Raw genomic sequence first — 23,804 nt, 5'->3', positions numbered from 1 at the left:
TGATAACGCTTTCACAGACTGTGTGGTCTAAAGCAATTTTATGATGTGCTCTATACTGCATAGCTTTGCAAAGTACAATATTTCCTTACAGGCAAGGATTATGGTACATTAATCATTTCATTGGCATGATCAGTAAAAAAGGCATGACGATAATAACAGCTTTGGGAGTTTATCTGCATAGAGAGATGTTGGCAAAAATTAGTCTGGGGTTAGAGGGTTTGCTCCTCGGTGTGTGCATATTGGATCAACTCCACTGAAATCAGTACTCCCATACCAGTTTACACCAGCCAAGGAACTAGTACTCTACCTGCCACATAAATACACTACGTGTGTTGCTATCACTTTGTTCATAAATTCAAGGGTAAATGCCTCGTGCCAGTGGGTCAAGGCCTCTTCATGTCTGTAACTCCATCTTATTTCTCACTGAAGTCAATGGTGGTTTCCCTGAGCAAGGGCTGAGTGAACATATGGTCTGGTTGAAGAGCAAGTCTGCTTGCAGTTATTCCAGCACTAGTCCAGGGACCTTGGACTAGTTTCAGTAGGGTGAGTGCTCAGTTAGAACAAAAATGGGTGTAATTCCATCGAATTAGCTGGGTCAATGCAACTGAAGTTCTGGCCCAATAAACTCAAGCCCAGTAAATGCTATGTCATTTTTGTTAACCAGCCCCTCCTTTGATAAACGGTGCTCAGCAAGCTCCGTAAGACTTGCATGATTGCCATATGACAGCCAGATTTGGTCCCATGAATTCCCCAAGTTCCATTTGCTTTGCTTAAACTTTGGTCTATTGTAGCTACTGTTGTCTGTTAAAACAATGAAATTCCCTTCAGAATCTGTCTTTCCTTCTAATTCAGAGAAGGAAATAACTGAGTAGAAATTAGAACTACCTCTACTTGATGGTTTTTTCAATGGAATTACAACAGGGTGACACTCACACAACTCTGAGTAAGCTTACATCCAGCACAGAGAGTTTTACAGAACTTGCATAGAGGGAAACTTAGTTAAAATCAAAGAAGAAAACGTTTCAGCTGCATCATCCACTCACATGGCTTTTACCACCAGCATCAGTGGGACTCTAGAGTCCTGTAAGCACAGGTGGTCCTGTGGACACGACAATTTAAATTGCAATCCTGCATACAGTGAATATTGCCTTCATTTTATGATGCCACTGCATGCACCGCATCTGCCAATGCCTTTGGTGGTTCCAGATGCAGTGCAAGCAAAAATGAGTGCTCAAATCTGAGTCCCACCTGCAGCTGAAGAGGACCAAGACCTAAAATTGATGCAGAGCCACAGCTAGGTGGCAGCCAGGCAGTTGGGCTGGAGTAACCTGGTCCTGCTGGGCACAATATCCATCCCCCACCATGTCTCCTGCACTTCAATAGTGTGTCCAGAGCTATGTGGGCATTCACACTGTGCAGAGCTGTAGTAGTCAAGCACCCTGAGCAGGCCGAGGGCTCAGGGAGCTCTGTGAGGCTCCATAACTGTGGTAGGCAAGGTCAGGTCTTTTCTGCAGCCTCTCTCCAGAGCAGTGAGCATACACATTGCTACTCGACCTGGCTGCTGGGTCCCTGGGCTTGGTCCTTGCTGGAGTTATAAGGGAAAAATGGTTTAACTCTATGCTGGCTTGAGGGCAGTGACAAACATTAGCTCTTTGTGACATGTGATGGCACCCTGAGGTGGATTAAGGGAGAGGATGGGATGATTCAGATTTTGTAGGATAACACGGTATAGATGTTATTTTGCAGGGCATACAGACAGCAACTCTTTGCCTTTCCCAAGAAGCACACACAGGATAAATTCATAATGTCAAACCACACCAACTCATCCCAGTTTCTTTAAACCACTCCTCACATCTTTACCATCATCTGATTACAGTGTCAATGAGCTGCCTGAGATGTTGCCACACCCCCCGTGGGTCTGGGCACAGCTTATCCTCATAGCATTTTGGTTGAAGTGTCTCCTGATGAGGCCAGATTTGATTCTCATCTGACAGCAGTTTATGCAGTAATTCATCTGCACCTGAATTTGCTCTCTTCTACCTCTAGAGCCATGGGATCCCGCTGGCTGTACACAAGACTCAAACTCAACCTCATCTGACTTCAACAGTTACCACCATGGGTTTCAACTGGTGTGAGATGATTGGAATCACTGATTTTGGAAGACAAAAGACATCAACAAAACATCTTTGAAACAGAAGGGCTAAAGTAAAGCTACCAAGCCCATCAGAAAGGTGGGTCTGACAAGAAAGCTGTGGAGAGGATGGCCACTGTGTCAGTCAGGCAGGAAGATTTTGCATTCAGTATCAGGGAGGTTTTGGTAATGAAGCCTAACTGAGCTTTTGGCCTATACATACAGGCTACAAAATATCTAGTGATATATCTAAAATATCTCACTCTATCTAGTGAGTGAGATTATATATCTCATTAGTACAGAATGCCTGTATGCATTGCTGTGTACAGGGGTCTGGTTAGATTATGGAAGTCCAAGAGTACTAGAAATAGAGGAACTGAGCTCTCCCATCATGAACAGGACTTGTTTTACTTGTATTTATAAAACAGTATGTAAAGCAAAGCTGGAAGATGTCCTGAGGGCAGTGGACTGGTTTCTCATCTTCATCCCCTTCTCCTTACTCCCAGTGTACTCTGGTGAGGTCGCAGAGATGCCACAAGAGGCAGAGGCCCTTTGCAGAACTGCCTTGGCCTGTGGGCCTGCACAGCAGGGGACATTGCTGCACTTGGTACACAAAGACTAATTCATTTGCTTTGGACACTTGTGAAATGTTTTGCCTTTCTGAAAATGTTAAGATACTGGTCTATTGCAAATGAGCCAACCTTCTGGAAAAATAGATGTTGACAGCACATTCGGTTTTGACACTGACTTCAGGGACCACAGGATCAAGATGACAGAGTTGTTGCTACCTTCTGTCGTACCTTCATTGCCTGAAAGGAGACAATAGATGCAAACAGGACTGCACACAAACTACAGAGGAACACTTTAATAGTTCTGCTGCCACTCAGCACTGTTGGAAGTGGTTTTTTATGGTTACTGAATCTTTTTTCCTGTGCTAAGAAGTAATGAGGAAGGACATCCTGTTGAAAATCCACATCCAAATCCATACATATCTATACACACACACACATGCTTTCTGCAATACTGTGTGTAGTGGGGTTGCTCCTGAACACAAAGCAAGGAAGTATATCAATATCTAGGTTAGAATCCTTACCAGCACCATTTTTACCATCTTTTAAGTTGTGCTCACAGAACTAAACACTGAACTTAGATAGCATTAAATATTCATAAAAACACAATGAAAAAAATTTCTTCCAGAGAAGTTATAAACTTGTCAATGAATCTAAACTGTTATAACAGGAAAAAAGTAATAAAATCTGTGAAAATTAAAAAAGCATAGAAACTAAGGACCAGATCTGACTTCTCAGATTTTGCTTCTTTGTGAGAAATGAAGATCTTGATATTTATTCTTTAAAAAAATCCCACACTGATATCAACAGACCTGTTCCTGTCTTTCAAAGGAGATCATTTATAAAAGTGAGACAACATATTTGCAGAGATAGATACCACTTCAATGACAAAAAGCCCAAAGACCATGTAAGAGAACGTGGAATTAAGCTGTAAGCAGCAAGCTGTGGATATTGCCACCAACATTATCAACAAAAAGGCTGTAAGCTAAGCTGAAGTGACTGAAAAAAAAAGCAAAGATAAGACAAAATCAAATCAAATAGAATAAAAAGCACAAATCCTGGGCCAAACCCAGCTATCCAAAGTCAACGTGAACCCTTTACACTGTTAGTTTTCCAAGTGTGGGAAGAGTGATTCGTCCTTTGAAAGGAGCCAAAGTTGCTCAGTGAGCACTGGCACGTGGCCTGGGGGAATGTGGCCCATACGGGATCCTTCACCCCAGGCTTTCCCTTCGACCCCTGCTCTCCAGGCTCCAACATATCTCTCATGGCTAGAGATCCTCCTTACACTCAGAGCAGGGTATTCTGCCTGCACATTGTCCAATACTTCATTTAAGACCTGCTGCAGTTCTTGACATGGAGGTTAAGTGCTATGTGCTCCAGCACTCAGGACATGTCTGCCCTTGGATCTCGTACTGATGGAGCTCCCATGTGCTCACGTTTAGCCCTTCACTGGTTTGCTCCCTTCACCGCTGAACTACTGATATTGCTCCGAACCTCCTGAAGCATGGCACACAAACGACAATCGTTATCAGCTCTGGCAATTTTTTATGAAGCTTGGTGTCCTTCTCACACCCCAGCTGCAGAAATCAAGAGATTACATCACTGTCCCAGTTTATCAGTATTAAAAACAAATGTGTCATTTCTGGCCCTCGGCCTGCTTGAAAAAATGCCTGAGTATGCGTCATGAAATCGCTCTCAAAGCTCAGTATCCAGGAGGCAATACAAGAACCAAAAAATTGTATTTAAAAAAACCCCTCAACCCACGATTTGAAGCCAATTTGTAATTTTTGGTGCTTGGGCCATGAGTTTGAATGCCTGGAGGGGGCAGTGCTAAGAGCAGACATAGCAAATGCCCCAGCAAAAGCACACTGCTTCCCCACGGGCTGGAACAAACAAACAATCTCATTTGATTAACTCTGCTGGAAGTAATATTTTAAGGGGTAAAATGATTCCACAAAGATGACATGTTGGCATTTGAAATGAGATGAATACAGTGCCTGTAAAAGTGCAATAATCCTTAATAACTAACCCAAAAGAAGCATCATCCCCAGGGATAAGACAGTAATTCACTCTCCATATTTAATTTGTTTCTAAGCCGCTTTTGAAACAAGACTGCTAAATAGTAAGTTGGCTTGTGATCCTAGACTTGACTGCTGGACTTACTATAATCATGCCATTGATTCAGCATACATTTCAACCTAAGTCACAGGATACAAAATCAGGTGGGCTAATTCCTTAAGCTGTTTAAGCACAGGATTGTGAACACGGAGTAAATTCAGAGATATGAGTCTGTTTACTGCAAGCAACAGGGGAAAGATAATACATTGTCTTCACCGAGTGACTGCAGCTAACTCTCTGAACAGTCTTGTATTTCAAGATATAGCTATCCTTCATAAATGCATGGAAGTCTAGGATTTCGGTGTGCATTAAAGGAACAAGTGACAACAGTGCATTTAATTAGATTAAATAGTTACTGAATCTCATCAGTGAGATCTTGCAAAAAGAAAGGAGGAAAACTCTGGCTTATGACAAAACCACCCCAACACTTCATCTCAAGTACTCCCCCTGTCCAAAAAAATCCTCAAAACAAAACCTTGAAGCCTTTAGTTTTCTTTTTCTTTAAAAACAAACCCCGAGAAACACTTTTCATCTGCATTTCTGATCAGCTCTCACTGTCAGGGTTTTATTCATTAGGCACTGGGGCCAGAACCAGCGCGACAAATGCTGTCAGGTTCACATTTCAGACGTGTTTCCAAAACCCTCAGACAACTGGTAAGGGTGTACTGACTGCTTCAGGAACGGGAATGTGCACATAATACAGGATGTGCATGTTCTGAGAATGTCCTTTGCAGACAACCCTAAACTGGGTGGTTTCTGTAAGGATGCACCTTGGCTACATTTACAATACAGTCTCGTGGAACAAAATATTAGGAATTATTGAATTTAAGAGAAGGCAGGGAGCTAATATACAACAGCTACAGTAATGTTTGTCTTAAATGTGCACTGGGCAGAGTCCTTAAACTGCTCTTATTGCAAATATCCAAGGCCTGTTCTAAAAATCATAACAGTCTGAACCTTTTAAATGCAAATTTGTCCTATTTATCTGGTCACAACCCAGTGAGTAGAATCCAATAACTCACCAGATTAAAGGATATACAGGATTATATAGCAGAAGGTAATTGCAATTAACTAATATCTGGATGGCATTTAATACACATATTGTATTATTTCAGTGAGATGAGACAGAATAATATTTACATTGCTGTGGGGATTTTCAGTTTCCAGAAATGGAATTTACAGCTCAGTAAGGTATGCAGGCGTTATATCAAGAACGAGAGGAGACCATTTAAAGTCTTGTGAATTATTGATATAAATTCATTTTGTTTTGTTTCATGCACCAGCGCTTCTTGCAGTGGCACCAGAAGAGCAGTGCAGTTTATTACGGGGGGGTGGGGGGGGGAGGAAAGGAGAGGAAAGAGCAAATGTGAAATGGTGTAATTTATTCACAATTGCTTTGAAATTCTATCTGAATTATCTCATTATTATTCACGCATTAGAGGAATGGTCCGAAACGTGACAGCATGGGTAAACAGATGCAGAGCCTGGAAAACAGGTAATCTGACTGAAGTATTCATGGCCATTATTGAACAAATGTTGTATTGCTTTTAGGTAAATCTGATGATTTTATTTAATTTGACATTGTTTTCAAGATAGCAAGATAATACTGTTCGTTTCTAATGCTCCGAAATGAACAAAACAGGTGAAAGCTGATGCCACATGGAGTTATAATGTTTCAACAGTAGCTGGTTAAACTTCTAGAGAGTTTCATGAAGGATCTGCATACACTTATCAATGGACTTTTACATACAATATCAATGCTGGGAGGGTAGCGGTCCTGTTGAAATCTGCTGTCACTGAGTCACTATGCAAGGAGAGATTGTTCTATGAAGAAAAACCTTGGATGAGTATTTGTTTGAGGCTAAGCAGTGAAACTGAAAGAAAATTCACAGGTTTAGTATAGGAATGGTAGATAAGACTATGAAAGCTAATATTTTGAAATTGCCTAAAAACTGCAATAAATTTTGCTGCCTACTGAAATTATTAAGCCAACACTAAACAGGAAGAATGGAATATCAAAACCTCATTGCATAGTGTGTCATCGTTCTTTAATGAGGCATTCCTTCAACCTTTTACCTCTTAACACCTTTGGTGATCTTACGTTATGTACCTGTAAGATATTCAAAACGTTCTCTTTTAGAGATTAAGCCTACAGGAAGTATGAAATCTTAGGAATGTCAGGTAATGATGCCAGAATTAAGCATCAAAAAAGCTTAGTTCGGGTTCAGAAGATGGTTTTGAATGAATAGGTATAACTTCTACTAATTTATTTCAGAAGGGACTTCTCATATATACCCTCAGATATTTAAGACGCTTTGTACTATTTCTCAGGAATCCACATCTTCTCAAAGTGCTTTTTTTTTTGTTTTCACTTGAAGGCAGCATGGACTTAAAACAATACTGCAGGGAATGTACCGTTCCATAAAGCACATCAGGATGGCAGGATCCAGGAGACACAAGGCATAGAAAATTGTCGAAAATGATTAGATGGTACAACACATACTGCTCTTGAGTCATAAGTTCCCATTTATGGTGACTTCTACTTCCAATAGATAGGATATTAAAAAAGGCAATAAAAATGAAGTTACATGAATAAACTTCCAGAAATGAGTGGAGTTCCACCAGTGATCGTCTCTGCGCTGGTAGAGGTAGAAGAATGGGGATGTTATGGACAGGGCAGCAGTCACTACAACAAATGAGCGTCAATGCGGAGCCAGTGGAGTCCTTGGCGAACGTAACGAACCAGATTGGTCATACTGCTGTGTTGTGTTAAGGGTCCCATCACTGAGTCCAGGTCTACAAAGAATTCTGCAACACACAAGAGACAGAAGTCATTGGTTCAGGCAATGGCACAGAAATATATGTTTACCTGTGATTTCCCACTCAGTAGCAGCAGTACAATTAGTGAGTTCTCAAGATGTTGTGCACATCAGCACACGGTCAGTAGGGAAGAATTTAAACAAAGGCAATAATATATTTAGGCAGATCAAATTAGATTATCTGTGCTGGAAGTCAACCACAACATTGTATGAGTGGTTGCCAATAGTCTTCCTTTAGCTCTGATTATCTGCACTTTCAGGGTTTTGAGCCTAAGTTTGCTGACTGCACGATTTAAAAAGCTGGCAATTAACTGTGGCATTTCCTTTTCCATGCATGAAGAGCTAGTCTGGATCTTGTAGAAGACCTTGCTTGTTCTTTTCCTCACCCTCCAATTTCTGTCACTGCCGTTGTGGCAGTTTTGGCCCTCTGCTCACCGTGCTGCAGCAGCAGAGCATGTGTGTAGGGTGGGAGGGGAGAAGGAAGAGGGAATATAGCAAGAAAATAGCATCTAGGAGATAAGAACGTATAAGGAGAAAGAAAGATGGGCAAGGCCACTGGGATCCAGTGTTGGGAAGGGTTAACGGGAAGTCACTGAGAGACCTGTAGTTAGGAAGCAACACGCCAGTTTAAGCCATGTGAGTGATGCTCTCTGGGTGGAAGACTAATCCTTGTAGAGCCAACAGACCTTTCCTAATTGCTCTCAGCAAAGAACTGGACTGTGCTCCTCTCCTCTCCTCTCCTCTCCCACCGCTTGTCTTTGCTCACTGGGTCACAACGTTCCCACACAGACAACATTTACACTATATTTAGGTGAGTGGGAGCCCTCTCAGTTAAAGCTCCTCAGAGTTCAGATAACAACCAACAATCACAGTAAGGGGTGGCTGAGCCCTCACATTCTCACCCTATCTACAGCCCAGCACGTGGCACTCAGCTACCACTGTATTGGCTGCAGCTCAGGAGAGCAGATGCCTGGGACAAATTCATTATCAGTACCTTCTTCAGCAAGTAAGTGCTGCTTTGAGGTCTTCTATCCAAGTATTGACAGCCTGACCCTGGTCAGCTTGGGAGCTACAGCAGTATCACAGCACAAAGTGATTTGGCTGGAGGCAAGCATAATGAGAGCTTAGGGCTATCACCAGCTGCCTTAAGATGCTGCATCCAGCAGTTACTTTTAATCTTCCTTCCTCTGTCTTTTATTCCCCTCCTCAAGTGTAAAAATCAATACATTTAGAAGTGAAATAATGCACTGTCTCGCTTGCATTGCAGGCTCAAATAAATAATAATTGCTTTAAACGTTGAGAATTCACCTTAAAGCCTAATTTCAGTTTAACATTTCTTGAAAAAGCTACAAGCACTGAAGCCACTTATTAAATTTATACGTGAAAGAACAGGCCTTTGTCACTACAGAGATGATTGTTTTCTACTGTAGAGAAACAGTACTGCTATCTTTGGAAGCTTAAAAAAGTTATCTGATTTTGTAAAGTCATCTGAGAGTTTGAAGTTATAAGTGCTGAACAATTTGCCAGGTGATCCAGCACAACCCAGCCCATGGGTTGGCTTTGGGAAGGCTGCAGTTCAGTCTGGCCTGCTTCAGCTGCAGAGTTTATGACAAACTCCATCTATTCTCCCTTGCATTCTAAACTCCTCTGACCCAGGGGAATTCAACCAGAGGTATATGGCACTATCTTCCCTCTTTCCTCTTCCAATCGGATCGGTTTGGCGGGTCACGGTTCTGCTGGTCTCCCTCTTGCTATGCCTTTTTATTTTAATGGCACATCTTTTGTCAGTCTGACAAGAAAGGCTTCTGTCTCCTGCTCTGAGCCAGCTGGACATGAGTCAAGTCCAAGCTAAGAGCATGCAGGCATACTCAGAGGAGCACAAAACCTTAGCTGACAGCCGTGGACAAGGGGAGGCTGCACGGCTCCTGCGACGTGAAAGAAATATCTTGTGTCTGCATGGGCATGACCTAAGAAACAGCTATGACAGCAGCAAGACCCAGAGGTAAAGGCAATTAGGCTTTACAACGATAGGGCCACATTTTTGTACCCATCTCTATTAGCTCATCAGAGACATGTTCTTGGGCAAGACACATGCCTTGGTTCACAAGTGAAACAATGAGAGCTGAACACACACAAATGACTGGATCTGCCTTTTTTTTTTTTAAGAAAAGAAAACTCATTTTTCTCTTAAATATGTGCTGCTTTGTGGCTTTGGGTGTGCTTGGTTTGTTCAGACCATTCTTATTTCAAAGGTGAGGGGGTAAAAAACCATATTTTTATGATGATCTGACTGAACCCCTGAGAGAGCAGCCACGAGATCTTCCCTTTATCTGGGACCCCAGGCAGAGTCTGGGGTTTGCACCTATCCTGTTTGCTGTCATGGGGCAGTTTTGAACTCCCTGTCCACATGTCAGAGCTTGGGCAGTGCAATGGTCGGCCCAGATGGCAAAGGCAGACTAGAGAGAGCTCTGGGGAAAGGGATGAATTTTGTCCCAGCCAGCAAAGATACAGATGTTTTGAATTATTTGAGAGGTGCAGATGACATCTACTAAAATCATTACAGCACAATGTAATGAAACACTGTAACATTTCTCACATACAAGTGTCTCAAATCTACTTTTCTGTAGATGGGATCCCCTGTGTGATAGAAGAAAGACCTCCAGAATGCCCCAGCAGTCCTTATATACTGTTTTTCTACATCATGAGTTTTTCAAACTGCAGTTTAATTATGTTTAAATGTGCAACTTTAAGTCGAGCATTTCATTAGAAATGAGGTATCTTTCCAGACAAAATGTAAAGACAGACATGCTATAGCACGTATGAAACTGATTTCTCTCCAGTGGTTTACAACACTTAAATGAAATTTGAAGTAACATGAAGTTTCCATTCCCTGTAACACGGCTGCAGTTTGTGAAACAAGATAGGAAACAACAGGGCACTACTCTAGATGTCTTGCTCAAGTGAGGAACCCTTATTCATGCATCCAGTCTCACTAAAATCACAGGGACTGCTCATCTGAATAAAGATTATTCCTATATGGCTTTGCAGAATTGGGTTTATTTGATCGCAAATCAAAACGAGAACAAAGAAGAGTGTAGAGGGGAAAACGCAGAAAGAGAGTCAGCAGGTTTTTTCTCATCCAGCTCTAGGACTGATAACAGCAGTGGCTGGGTACATTTTCTGTCTGCTGGCTGAATGCCTGAGCTATTTTGATTCAATACCGAGTAGAACATTTAACAACTCCACAACACAGAGGGCTAATTACGAGATTATCGCCATCTCTTTCTCCTATCAGAGCATCCTTCTGCATTCCCACTGTAACATTCTGCAGTACATTTGACAGGGAATCACTTTCACATTTTGTGAAAGTGGATGCAGCTCTGGAAAAAATCCAAAATGACTGCACTGCTACTAAATTAACCAATGTGAACAAAGACAGAAGCAGCGGGGAGGACTGGACAGAACTTCTATTATTGTTCCTCATCCAGGGATAGATCATTATGACCCACCATTCAGACATAAAACTCTATAAATCTCAAGCTTAGTTTCTCTAAATCAGTGGAAATTTGCCACTTACATTAATGGGAGTAAGATCAAACTGCATACAGTGAGCACATTTGTCAGGAAAAGTCAGTCATCTGAAATCTCAGCATAATTTAAGAGAATGAGCCAATTCACGATGAGACTATTTCCCAGGTAGGCTCTGCACCTCGAGTGTCAAAGAAAGCTTTGTCAGTGATTTGTGTAAGCCTGAAGCTAGAATCTGAATAATTATATTATCATGGGGAAGTTCATAGTTGGCCAACAATAGGCTGAATTCGTCCTTTAGTTACATCTCAGCCACTCCACTCCACTTGATGCAACCCAGACCCAAACTGCTTGCCAAAACTCCTTTGAAATGACTGTGGTAAAGACTTACATCTTGTTGTTAGGAATTAACAAGCAGATTTGCAATCCAGACATCGGAGAGTCAAGGTCACGGCTTTCAGTGGACATCTCCTAATCAGAGTCCTTGCATAAACATAACATCTAATGTTTGCTTATTATCCTAGCTAGCATTTTAATGGCCTTAAAACCCATCGACAGAGCAGACTGAAAATAACCTCAGTGCTCCATGAGAAGCTGAAACTGTGAACAAATTTGCAGACTCAAAAGCTCTCATCACTCGAGGCTCATGTTTGCTAAATTATTTGCCAGCTGCTCTGATAACCCCATGTTCAGCGTGTGTTACACATCCCCCCTCTGTGCTTGACAAGGGAAGACACGCATTGGCTACAGTGACCAGCAAGCAGATTTGGTCTGTTTGCTCAAGCTGTCACAGTTGTGCTCTTAGATGTGGTGGTTCTGAGTCCGATTCCCCACAACGCCTACGAGAACAGAGAGCAAGCTAAAGCTGGTGAGTCAAAGGGGACAAAGAAGCAGCTGAGTGGGGTACCTTTGTTCTCTTTAGTCAGCTTGTCAGCCATGTCCCAGTGCTCGTAGCTCCGCAGGACGTTGTTGGTGATGTTGACGTGGCTGGCAGCCATGTGGTGGATGCGCTGGGGAATGGTGATGGTCCCGGCTGAGGAGGAGCTGGCAGCGCCCGCAGTGCTTCCAGCAGAGCTGACGGGAGACGGGCTCAGGGACATGGGCGATGGCGTTTCTGTGCTCCTGTGGGTGGGAAAGGGAGAGTGAGTCCCCCTCACGTACACGCTTCATTGCCATCCGAAAAGCACGTGAAAAATTAACCCTGAACCCCAGCTGGGTGGGCAATGTGCAGTGGTACCTCCTGGTTTTATGAGAAAGGAGAGCTTATGCACTGAGGGGGATTGAAAATAAAAAGGGATTTAATTCTCCCTCTAAATGAACCCGTTATTTAAGAAAAAAACAATCCATCATGACAGTAGAGCAACCTTTCAGAGAAAGAAGTATCTCATGGCTGTAATGATTTTCCTACCTGCTGCCAGAAGCTGCAATGGCAGTTAGAAAACACTCAAAGTGCAATATTGGCTTATTATCAAAGCATTTTGTGGAAACCACAATGACAGTTTGCTCCAAATACAGTCACCACAATAAGTAAAGTGCAAGTCTTAAAAGCACCCTGCAGAGCAGTATTAGGAGCTGAGGGTACTGTAGGATTATGAATATCTCTATAGGATTCTTTAAGACTGGCTATGGAGATTTGTTTCTAATTGCCTACAGTTCATCCACACAATTTTGTACAGGGCAGTGTTTTAAGTTACCTACTTAGTGCAGCACTAATGTTCTAATATAGATTTTCCTTTAATTCTAACACCAGCAATTAGGAGTCACCTGCTGGCTGCAGGCAGTGCAGAGGTTAGCATAGTAAGCTCATGTTTAGAGCTGTGCAGCACAGAATGCTCACATACAGCTATCCTCTTTGAAAACTTAAAAGAATAATGGAATTGTTTAGGTTGGAAAAGGCCTTTAACACCATCAAGTCCAATGGTCAATGTAGCACTGCCTTGGCCACCACTAAACTATGTCCTTATGAGCCACATCAACATGTCTTTTAAACACCTCTAGGTATGGTGACTCAACCACTTCCCTGGGCAGCCTGTTCCAATGCTTGACAACCCCTTCAGTGAGTTTTTTTCTCCTAATATCTAATATAAGTCTCCCCTGTCACAACATGAAGCCATTTCCTCTTGTTCTGTCACGTGATTTGGGAGGATACTGACTCCCACCTCATTACAATCTCCTTTCAGATAGTCATAGAGTGATCATGTCTCCTTTCAGCCTCCACTTCTCCAGACTAAACATCCCCAGTTCCCTCAGCTGTTCCCCATCAGACTTCTTCTCCAGACCCTTCACCAGCTTCATTGCCCACTTCTTGACATGCTCCAGCACTTCATTGTCCTTCATTGTGAGAGGCCCAAAGCTGAACATAGTATTCAAAGTGCAGCCTCACCAGTGATGAGTACAAGGGACAATCACTTCTCTGGTCCTGCTGGCCACACTATTTCTGATACAGGCCAGGATGCCATTGGCCTTCTTGGCCACCTGGGCATGCTGCTGGCTCGTGTCAACTGACATCCCCATGTTCTTTTTCATCAAGCAGCTTTCCAGCTATTCTGCCCCAGGTCTGTGGCATTGCCTGGCATTGTTGTAGCCCAAGTGCAGGACCCGTCACAGAGCCACATTGAACCTCATACGACTGGCCTTGGTCCATTGCTCCAGCCTGTTCATATCCCTCTGCAGAGCCTTCCTGCCCTCAGGCAGCTCAACACTCTAGCCAAACCTGGTGTCATCTGCAAACTTACTGAGGGTGCACTGCAGTTGTGCAAGTGATTCTATGTTTCCATGATGAATTTGCCCCAGTAATTAAGATTCAGGGTTCCAAAAATATTTTCTCTTGCCCCCACTTGGAACCACTTACCTAAACAAATGCATTCCATTTGCTGTGGAATACGCTTGAAACTCAGGGCTGAGACTCCCCCGGCACTCTCTGCATGAAGCAAAGACACCAAAAGTCTCTGGACAGGGGTGTTGCAATCCCTCTCTTGACATGCAGCCACTGATGCCTCACACTGTGCAACAGCATCAAGCACTCTCAGACTCATTATGAGCCTGATCCAAACCCCAAGATAGAAAGGCTCCTCCGTCTTGGCTTTATAAGCCACCGTCAGTGGTCCTGATGATGAAGCATGGGCACAGCCCTGCTGTGCTGATACCCTGCAGGTGCTGTAGGACAGAATGCCACCACAGCCTTGGGCTGAAAGGCATTTATGGCAACAGCTTTTGCTGCAGATTTTCCAGCAGTGCCCTGCTATTACCTATGCTCAACAACAAGCTCCTGTGATACATTCTTTTTCCAGAGCTAGGGATCATATTAATTCGGCAGCTAGTAGTTTTTTACACAGCTTATGTGTTATAGTTTAAGCATGTCCTACGGCACAAAGGTTTTATGTTTAAGTCTCAAAACATCCTGGTTACTTGACATGCCACAGTGTCTTTAATGCACAGAAGAGCTAAACTATACTAGATTAGGTCTGGGAGCAGTTAAAAATCATAAGTATCTGAGGAGACCAAGAGTATTTTGTTAGAGGCACTTACAACAAGCTGACGCACTTCTGCCAAATAAAGCACATTGTTCATTGGATTTACCCCGTTGTGCACAGCCATTATTACTGTGGTGAGTCTATTAAATCTCTCTATTTTGTGCTTTCTGTCGCTAGAGGTGGGAAACATTTCTGTAATGAAACCAGGGAAAATTTGTTTCATTGCCAGCCTGGAACTCAGGCCAACTTTGTAGAGGTTTGCAACCCTTCACACAAAAGTGGCCAGAAATTCCAGTAAGCCGAGCTGAGATTTGTGATGGTTTTGGATCCCAAGCAGACTACACTTCATGGGAATGGATAACCTTTGCTTTGTTCAAAAAGAGATTTAAGAATACCCTGCTGCCTCCTCATTCTGAACCAGGCTGCTGATCCACCACGATGTATTGCATGGTGCCATACCCTGATGGTGGTTGGTCTCTCCTCTGTGGCGTATGACTTCTCTTCCCATCTGGTACAAATTTGCAGTGGAATAAGAGGAGATTGTGTGAGTGGCCCTGGAGAAGGCAGACCACATGTTGCCAGTGGCAGAACCAGGTCCATGACAATCCTTGGGGCCACCAGGAGACACCTGAGACACACAGTAACTCTGAGCCAGCTGAAGAGTTTTTCTTCTGAGGCTCCAGACAGAGGGGACAGATAAAGTGTGGACTGTGGTCTTCATGTGCTGGGGCACAGGTGTCATAATAACATCACTATAACAAGGTCTTATCATATTCAGTTATTCTTACATGCCAAGTGCTCCCTTTTCTGAACAAAAGACCAAGATGTGCACTCTCAGAGCTTTACTTCTCTATCTCCAAAGTTAGCCGGAGGAGGCTGATCAGCTGGGTATTAGAAGGGATGCTGACTCAGATGCTGGGTTTCTGCTGCCTGCCTTGTGCCTGCATGAGAATTTTCTCCTTCAGTCAAAACCCACTGATTTTAAATCCTGGGCATCTAATCAGTTCCTTTAAATAGCAAGGGAGATGTCATCACCTCTAGAACACAGACTTCACAGGGGTCTATTATAGGACAGGAATAAAAGGACAACTTCCGCTCCATGAAATTTTTTAGGTATAAGCCACTTCTTAAGGAACAAAAGAGGTGAAATGCTCCAGTGGTCTGTTTTGGCAATAAAGCTTTCTGTAAACCTTACTGTATTTTTATTGCAATACAAGGTTTCACTGACATTTAAATGCTTTGAAAAACTGATGTATATTGAATAATTCAATTCAGTAGCTGTTTCTCCAGTGTTAAAGTATCTTTTCTGTTTCTATGTAAAGTGAGTTTGTATTTCATCACTTTAGTTTCTGTTATGATCTATACTTAAATATCTATGTACATACCCATAATATTTTGAATTATCTAAGACAATATTTTCTTTCAAGCAAAATGTTGGAATTTTTGGTTTTGCACTGATTCAGGACAAAGTCTGTTTGAAAACTTCTTTGTGTGCTAAAGTTTAGTCCCTTTGTTTCCCTGGAGTTAATAGTCCTTTCTTCTTATGAGCCATCAGAAAGAGACCATTAACAATAATCATTTTCACTTAGAATTCAGCCTACTCAAATAAAGAAGTCCTTCTTTCCTTGTTTTAACTGTATCTGTATGCTTGGCTAGGAGAAAGGAACGGGAGAAATGTGTGTCAGGTGGCAAGAGACATTGTAAGATGCAGCAGCAATGCACCCTCATTAAACAGTAGATCATAATTGCATTACCCTGACTACATATCTGAGGCGAAGGTGTTTTAATGTTAGTATAAAGCCACTGATAATTGGTTGACTAAGTGCCTTCACATTTTCATCACTATTACACCTTCAGTTTTATTAAACAGCACTTACCATATATCAATGAAACAGTCACTAGTCTTTCATTACTGAATGAATCGTTGAAAAATCATTGCAGTGAAGGTTAACTTTACCTGCTGAAATGACATGGCACTTGCTAGCTAATTAACAGATATTTTTATGGCCTTCATTTGGCTTGAGAACCAAACTGTCAAAGAATTCAGCACAGACCCACCATGGCTGGTTTTAGACTTAAGGGGCCTTTGCACAGAGGAAGGTGTGTCTCAGCTCTTCCTTGCCACCCACACTGGATGGCTCAGTAAGGTATGTGATGTAATGCATTGGGAGCCCCTCAGCCCTGCAAACTCCAGACAGCTGCTAGTTCAATTCCGTAGCCCAGAAGCCTATTTTCTACCAGAAACATATTTGAAGCACAGCTCTAGCCCCCAAACTACTGAGTCATGGCCCGTGCTTTGCTGTTAAGAGGCACCAAAACATTCCCCCTCCCTTGAAATCACCTTGTTCCCAGACAGAAGTACTCAGCAGAAAATACTCACTTTCCATTGCCGCCCCAAGGTGAGGGGGCCTGTGAGGCTTTTGAAGAATTCTGTAAGTACAAAACCACAATGTAAATAAAGGTGGTGCAAGTGCATGAATATTGATGACACAAGACTCAACAGTCCCTGTTTTTATGGCAAGAGCTACAGTGCAGGTAGCAGAACAGCTCCGCGTGTCGGTCCCGTAACTAAATGGCTGGTGGATGGCTGATAGGGTTCCAACCAGTAGCTTGAAAGTCACTTGATGAGAGAGGGAACACAGTAAAGTTTCACTAAAAGCAGATGTAGTTCACAAAGAAGTGGTTTGATTACCACTGAAATCTATTTTGCAAAGTTCTTACATTTAGGGGGACCTGCAATCTTTTAACACAAACCCAAAGGGATTTGGGTTAATGTCTTAATGAAGTTAATCCCTCCTGAGGTACTAATGGGAGGTGGCTTGGGATTCAGATAGCAGGAGAAATAAAACTGCTAGTAAGGATCTGCTTGAATGCCCTTGTTCTTATGTATTTTAGTTGCACAAATTGACTTTCCTTACCTGTTTACTCATTCTGCTTTTCACGTCTGTGTAGCACCTTGTACAACCCTGTACAAAAAGATTGCCCAGCAACAATAAAGCCCAGATTTTTCCAGTCTTGTTTAGACAGGGTGGTATCTTAGTTGCCATAAAAAGTGATACTATCAGGGCTGAAGCTACCTGTGTGTGCTTTCTGAAAACAATCACTCTGAGCTCCATACTGGCCTCGCCTGTGTGTTCCTATATAGCATGCTGCTGTGTTTCATTAAAGATGGGAGCATGAAATAGAATGTTCTGCAGCACAGAGCATATATTGTGTATATTTTTGCTGCCCACTCATATGTAATAAGGAGGAAGATCCTAAACTGCCCTGGAAAGTCTTCAGAGATGAAGAACCAGCTTTGATGTTGGTTTTCACTGTCTGGGGATTGCTCCCAACAGTATCGGGAGACAAATATTAGATCTGTCAAGATTAAGACTAGATCTTGGTTGGAGGCAGTTATTTGATGTTGAAAAGAATTGAAATATGTTTGCCAATGACTACAATGACAATGACAACACATTTCCAAAACCATAAAAATCTTCTTTTAGGTGAATTGCATCAAAGGATGCCGTTTTTTCTAACCTTAAAGAGTTATTTTTCAGTTTTTGTTTTAAAAAAATTATCATTTTAGTTATAATTTTACTCCAAGTTGTCTTAAATTTCAAAATGACTTTTATGATTAAATGGTTATCTTCTGCTTTGAAACATCAGAAATACCAACTGGAAACTCTTAATTGAAATTAATCAGAACCAGTTTTGTCCACAAGTGGTTTCAATTTGGACAAAGTGATATTTGTGAGGAAAAAGCTGAAAAATAGTTCTGCCAAAAAATTCTGCTTCGTCTCTGCTGTAAACAGTGGGGCTGCTCTTCACAGTTAAAATTGTGCAAAGTTTGGAATAACAACTCTATTCAAACAGCTACTCTATTTCACTTGTATAATTCTTGCTAGTGAACACAGAGAATATTGTGCAGCAATACAAAACTAATACTTAGTTAGTAGTTATCATTCCTTTCTTCTCTCCTCCTATGACTTTACTATGAAAAGATTCTGAACATATAATCTGTCTGTACCTAAACACTACTTGTAGCAAATGAACTACAGTGCCCATAGGACACACATAGTAACATTAGCTGAAATACTCAGCTTCAACTGGATGCATAAAACCAGCATTCCTGATTTGTCTGTTTTATTAGAATTGTATCTTTTTTCTCTTATTTTCATTTACATCAAAAGCCATTTTCTCTCTGTGAATGCAGTACAATAGTTTTGTGCTGGGAGTAGTAATATGTTCTCATTGTACAGCTACAGGAAAGTAAACCCCCTTCTTTTTTCCCCCAGAAATCATTACTTTCTGCAGGAAATGTTTATCAAACGATTTGTCTAATAAACTTTTTTTATTAAAGAGAAAAACCTACATTCATCCTGGAGAAAATCTGAAGTGGATGGAATACATTGCATGAAACTTGCTGAGGCTACAAATGGTCTAGTTCAAATCTAATTTGTTGTGCAAAACTCTGACTGAAAACTCTATGGGTGCAACAGAGGCACTCCTAAGGACTTCAAGAGAGCCTCAATTTAAGCAGAATATCAGGAGGAACATTACAGAGATCCACACATACACAGTGGACACAGGGAAGCTGAAGACTAAGTGGTGATTGCCAGCATGATAGTACTGGAGCTTTACAGCAGAAGAACCATTTAATCCCCATTTACATGAAAATATTAAAACTGCAGTGTTACAAGGGGTACTGGTTTTTCAGTACTAACATGTCAAAGCCTGGAACAAATTCACAGAGACTGAAAAAAAAACAATAACAAAAAAAGACTGATGAGCTGACAAACCAGTATAATTACATAATTATAGAATAATATGTAGCAATAATGTATAAGAATTAATGTATGCTTCAAACAGCATTAGCCAGTAAAATATAAATATCAAACCCTTGGCAGAGCTGAAGAAAGATTCTGTTTCTCTCTTAATTTAGGACCAGTGAGGACTTGTCATTCTTACATTGGGTAAACAGCACTTGACAAGGTAAAGGAAAACATTACCGAGTCATGACAATCAGCTGATCTCCACTCAGTTCAAGGCAAACTTTTGAGGTGTAGGCAAGGCAATTTGAAGCTCCACAGAAATAAGATGAGAAACCTATGAGTCTGCAATTAGGTTCAGCAAACCTCACTGAACTTAAAATCTAAATTTAACTAACTAAAGCCTAAATAATTACCTTATTATGGTTCATTGGGGGTCAGTTCATAACCACTTGCACATTGAAATCTTGAAAGAATCAGTTTCCTTTACAGAAACTTGCATAAACATTACACGGTGTTGAGAATAATGCTATTTTAGTAGAATTACTGAGTATGGTCCTTTGAATCAAGTGACTAATCCAAAAATCCCCCAAATCACTTCTGTGCCCAGTCCCTGGCAGCCATCCTGCCTGCATTTCCCCGGGGAGAGGTTAAATGTGAGACTTTCAAGTCACGCAGCTGTACTTGTGAGAGCTCTCAGTGCCGGGATGAATTTCATTTCATATCAATAAATTAAACAGAATAAAGATTACCTTAAAATATTCCATCAGAGATCTGGAGTACTTCATAGCATGGTCCTTCTTTAGTTTAAACATTCTCAAGTAGAGAAGTGATAAGCATCGGTAGCTGTGGTAATTAGGAAAGGATTATGTTAATTCCATTGCTTAATGAAACCTATAACCGTAAAGAAAAAAAAGCAAGCTGACCTATATTTTGCAGTTTCAGTTCTAAGGTTAGATTTTGAAACATGAACAAATGGTGAAAGAAAAAAAAAAAAACCTGGTCAAAAGCATTAAAAGCCCATCTTGATATGAGTATAAATTAGAAGAATAAATGTTTAGTCAGCTGCTGAAGAAATCCATTAGTTATCCTTTAATAGTTTAATGGAAAACAAGAATAATGATCTTCTGTAAGCTGCTTAAGTAATTCAGTACTTTTAAAGTCCTCCTTAAGATTTTAGCTGCTTCTCTCATTGTTGCAATGAGACTTACCATAAAACTGCTAATTTCTTGTCCCCTTCTGTGGCAGAAGAGCCTGTGAAATTCTTGAGTCTCATTGCATACCTTGTTAGAAAGGTGAGAAGAAATTGAGAGTTAAGATGTTTCCAGGATTACTAGTGACACTCTGAAAGACAACAACCACATATTCCTCTCTGACTGCAACAGTTAACGGTCACATTGTTCTGTAATGATGAGATGAAGGTAAAATTCAACAGAAAGCACCACTTCAAATCTGGAGTGCTAAAGTAAATCACCAGCCCATTTTCTGGGCCAACAAGGTGAACTATTCTTGAGCATATTAATGATATTATATCCAGCCACAGGCTGAGTCCTGCAAACATTTGTGATGAGCCTTGGACAAAAACGTAAGATCCTGGCCCTATATATACTGAAAAGTAAAGGAATATAGAATAAGGTTTTACATATAATACCTTGGGCTCGGATAACACCTTCAAAATCCTTCTCATAAATGGTTCTTCAAAGCTTTTAATATATTTTATATAGAAAATGGTTTTAAATACACGAAGGGTCATGTGCACAGCTTTTAAAATTCTTGGGTCCATTAATTTATTGAGTCTTGTGTACCTGGTCTTCTCTCTACGTAATTGCTGCTGTCCAGCATTCAGATGATCAGAGATCGAGTATTCCCACCTCCTTTCCTTTATTTTTTTTTGTCTTTAACTGAGCACACCCCATTCCATGCGTTTAGTCTCTTGAAAATCAATTCATCGCATAAAATCATTGTTCTGAGCCCTAATGCAATTTCACAGGTACTTGTGTTAGAATAAGTAATAGGGTTCAGCGTTGCGTAAGAAAGTTTTAAGGTATCCAGGCAGTCTTGATGAGTTCTCATTTACAAGGAGGTAATGGAGTGCAGGCAGGCAATGCTGCTCTTGCTCTGCTTTCCTCCCACCACCCCCATCATCAGTCCCCAGCTTGCAGCTGTAGCTGGTTTGCTTCCCCCATGTCCTATCTCACCTGCTCTTTGGTATTGTTGTTGCAGTCATAGTGAATGAATCTCATCAAACACAGAGATACATAATCTCTTTGAGATTTGCAGTGTTATGTTAGGGATTTTAGCATTACCAATAACTTAAAACACCTTTGACAGTCAGATCCCCGACACTCCCAATCTCTTTGATGCTCCACTTGCTTTCACAAATAGGTGTCTGATGCAGATACTTAGGGCAGACACAACTAGTGCAAAAGGGGAAAATGGTACCTCTTATGGAAGGAGGAGTAAAAGCGAGAAAAAAATCTCCTGTTTCTTATCTCACAGTAAAAATCCATGTTAACATTAGAAGGCACATTGAGAAAGTGTGTGTGCACAGCCACATAGTTGGTTTGTATGTTCAGCACCCACTGTATCTGACAAGAATCCTGTATCTGGCCATGGAGTTTCTTGAACCTGTATCAGTCTGCTGCTCACCTGAGCAATCACATTTCTTTTTGTGTCTGACCACTGACAGTAATTAAATGGGCAAATCAGTCCCTCACTGTCTGTCTAAAAGATGCTGCATACATGGGTTGGTAAGTTAAGATCTACCCTTGATTGTGGGTGGTGGAATTAAACCATACCTGACCTAAGCTATTTAGAAACTGGAGATGTACTCTAACAAATCCCTCCAGATTTTCCCATGCCCAAAAACAGTTTAAATGGCAATCCCAAAGCGGTTCAGGTGCTGCTTCCATGCCAATCTCTATCTATCATGTAGCCTACAGCAAGGCTTACTGTTCCAGGAGCTGCTGGGAGGAGCATAGCAGTAGTGCCATGCATGCTCACGAGCAGTTGTTGCTCCAAGGGGCAGCCATACACTCAGTGGGCTCCTATGGATCAGCACTCACAGTAAAAAAAATCTCCCTTTAAATACAGTTTATCGAGCCATAAAACTGTAATTGTGAGGTTTAGGACACAAAGTACTGAACTGTCCACTGTCAGAGTGCATGAAGAGTCTCAGTACAGTGGAGTAGAGGTAGGCAGCTCTTCCTCTTAAGCCCTCTACTCTCTAGGGTTTAACTTGGATGGTTAAGGCTTGAGGGAACAATTTTTTGTTGAGTAATCTCTTTACAATGGTAGGGTTGGAAGGAACCTTTAGAGATCATCCAGTGCAACCCCCGTGCAGATGCAGGTTCACCTAGACCAGGTCACACAGGAATGTATCCAGGCAGGTTTTGAAGACCTCCAAGGAAGGAGCCTCCACGCTCTCCCTGGGCAGCCTGTGCCAGGGCTCCCTCACCCTCACAGTGAAATAGTTTTTCCTTATGTTTAAATGGAACTGTTTGTGTTCCAGCTTCTTTCCATTACCCCTTGTCCTGTCCTTCTCTTTATGAAGCACAGAATGTAAAAACATGTTTTCACGTATTCACCAGCATATTATCTACTTGAGAGTAAGAGCTGCTTAAGATTTGATACATTTTTGTTATGTAAATACCTGCTTATTCAAAATGTAAAACATGCATTATTTCTGGCAGTCCCTAACAGCTAATGTTAAAATCAGGCATGTTAAAAAAAAGACATTTATAATATTAAACTCCAAACATTTTGGGCCTGATTTGCCTCCTCTTCTTTCTCTTGTGTAAACTGCCAGTAATTACACTGACATCAGTGGTGATATTCCCAGCGTACACTGGGGAAAAGCAAAGGTGCATCACAGCACAGAGCAAAAATCCTGTTGTTCTGCTTAGATGTAAATTTAATCCTGCTCGATTTCACTTTGATAATTTGTGCAAGTAAAGCAAACCAACCCTTAGTTACTCAGGAGACTATTATTTCTATGGAGTCAGTGCTATGAAGCAGCTATAGGGAACATTAGCAGATTTTAAAATAATAATTCAGACTTCTCATGAGTAAGTAAAGTCTCTCTCATCCATATTCTAGCCTATGAGTCTACAAAACTCCATTAAAACTAACTCAGAGCATTCACATTCCTTTAACATTAAAAAATACACTTTTTAATAGAAAATATGCAGAAAGCTGCCTCTCTGGCTCTGATCTTATGTGCCAAGTTTCAGCTTCTTTTTTTTTTTTAACAGCCAAGTTATAAACCTCTAAAAACAGGCTTTGTAATAGAAATCCTGATAGACTCACTTTAATGTTTTGAATTATAAAACTACACCTTTTAAAAGACAAGTGTCATTGCCAAACAGTGAAATTACTATACTTTACTTCCACCCACTACATTTCAATTTTAA

At 41.4% G+C, this 23,804-nt stretch overlaps 1 protein-coding gene across 4 annotated transcripts in view; it reads right to left on the bottom strand.

Moving 5' to 3' along the window:
* Positions 1-6,185: 6,185 nt before the first annotated feature.
* AFF2 (ALF transcription elongation factor 2) overlaps positions 6,186-23,804 on the bottom strand; it is a 335,336-nt gene continuing 317,717 nt past the window's right edge. For 3 of the 4 annotated variants that reach the window (XM_062006330.1, XM_062006332.1, XM_062006331.1), the window contains exons 17-22: positions 20,604-20,675; positions 20,145-20,238; positions 17,557-17,604; positions 17,019-17,068; positions 12,073-12,287; positions 6,186-7,626 (exon numbers count right to left, since the gene is read on the bottom strand). In XM_062006330.1, the coding sequence (XP_061862314.1) occupies positions 7,505-7,626; positions 12,073-12,287; positions 17,019-17,068; positions 17,557-17,604; positions 20,145-20,238; positions 20,604-20,675 (601 nt within the window). In that variant the 3' untranslated portion in view covers positions 6,186-7,504. The remainder of the gene's footprint in view (positions 7,627-12,072; positions 12,288-17,018; positions 17,069-17,556; positions 17,605-20,144; positions 20,239-20,603; positions 20,676-23,804) is intronic. The other variant, XM_062006333.1, reaches the window with a different exon arrangement.

Source organism: Colius striatus, chromosome 13 (genome assembly GCF_028858725.1).
Source record: "Colius striatus isolate bColStr4 chromosome 13, bColStr4.1.hap1, whole genome shotgun sequence".
NCBI lineage: Eukaryota > Metazoa > Chordata > Aves > Coliiformes > Coliidae > Colius > Colius striatus.
The sequence above is the reverse complement of the archived record's forward strand: the minus strand, read 5'-3'. Positions and strand labels throughout refer to the sequence as shown.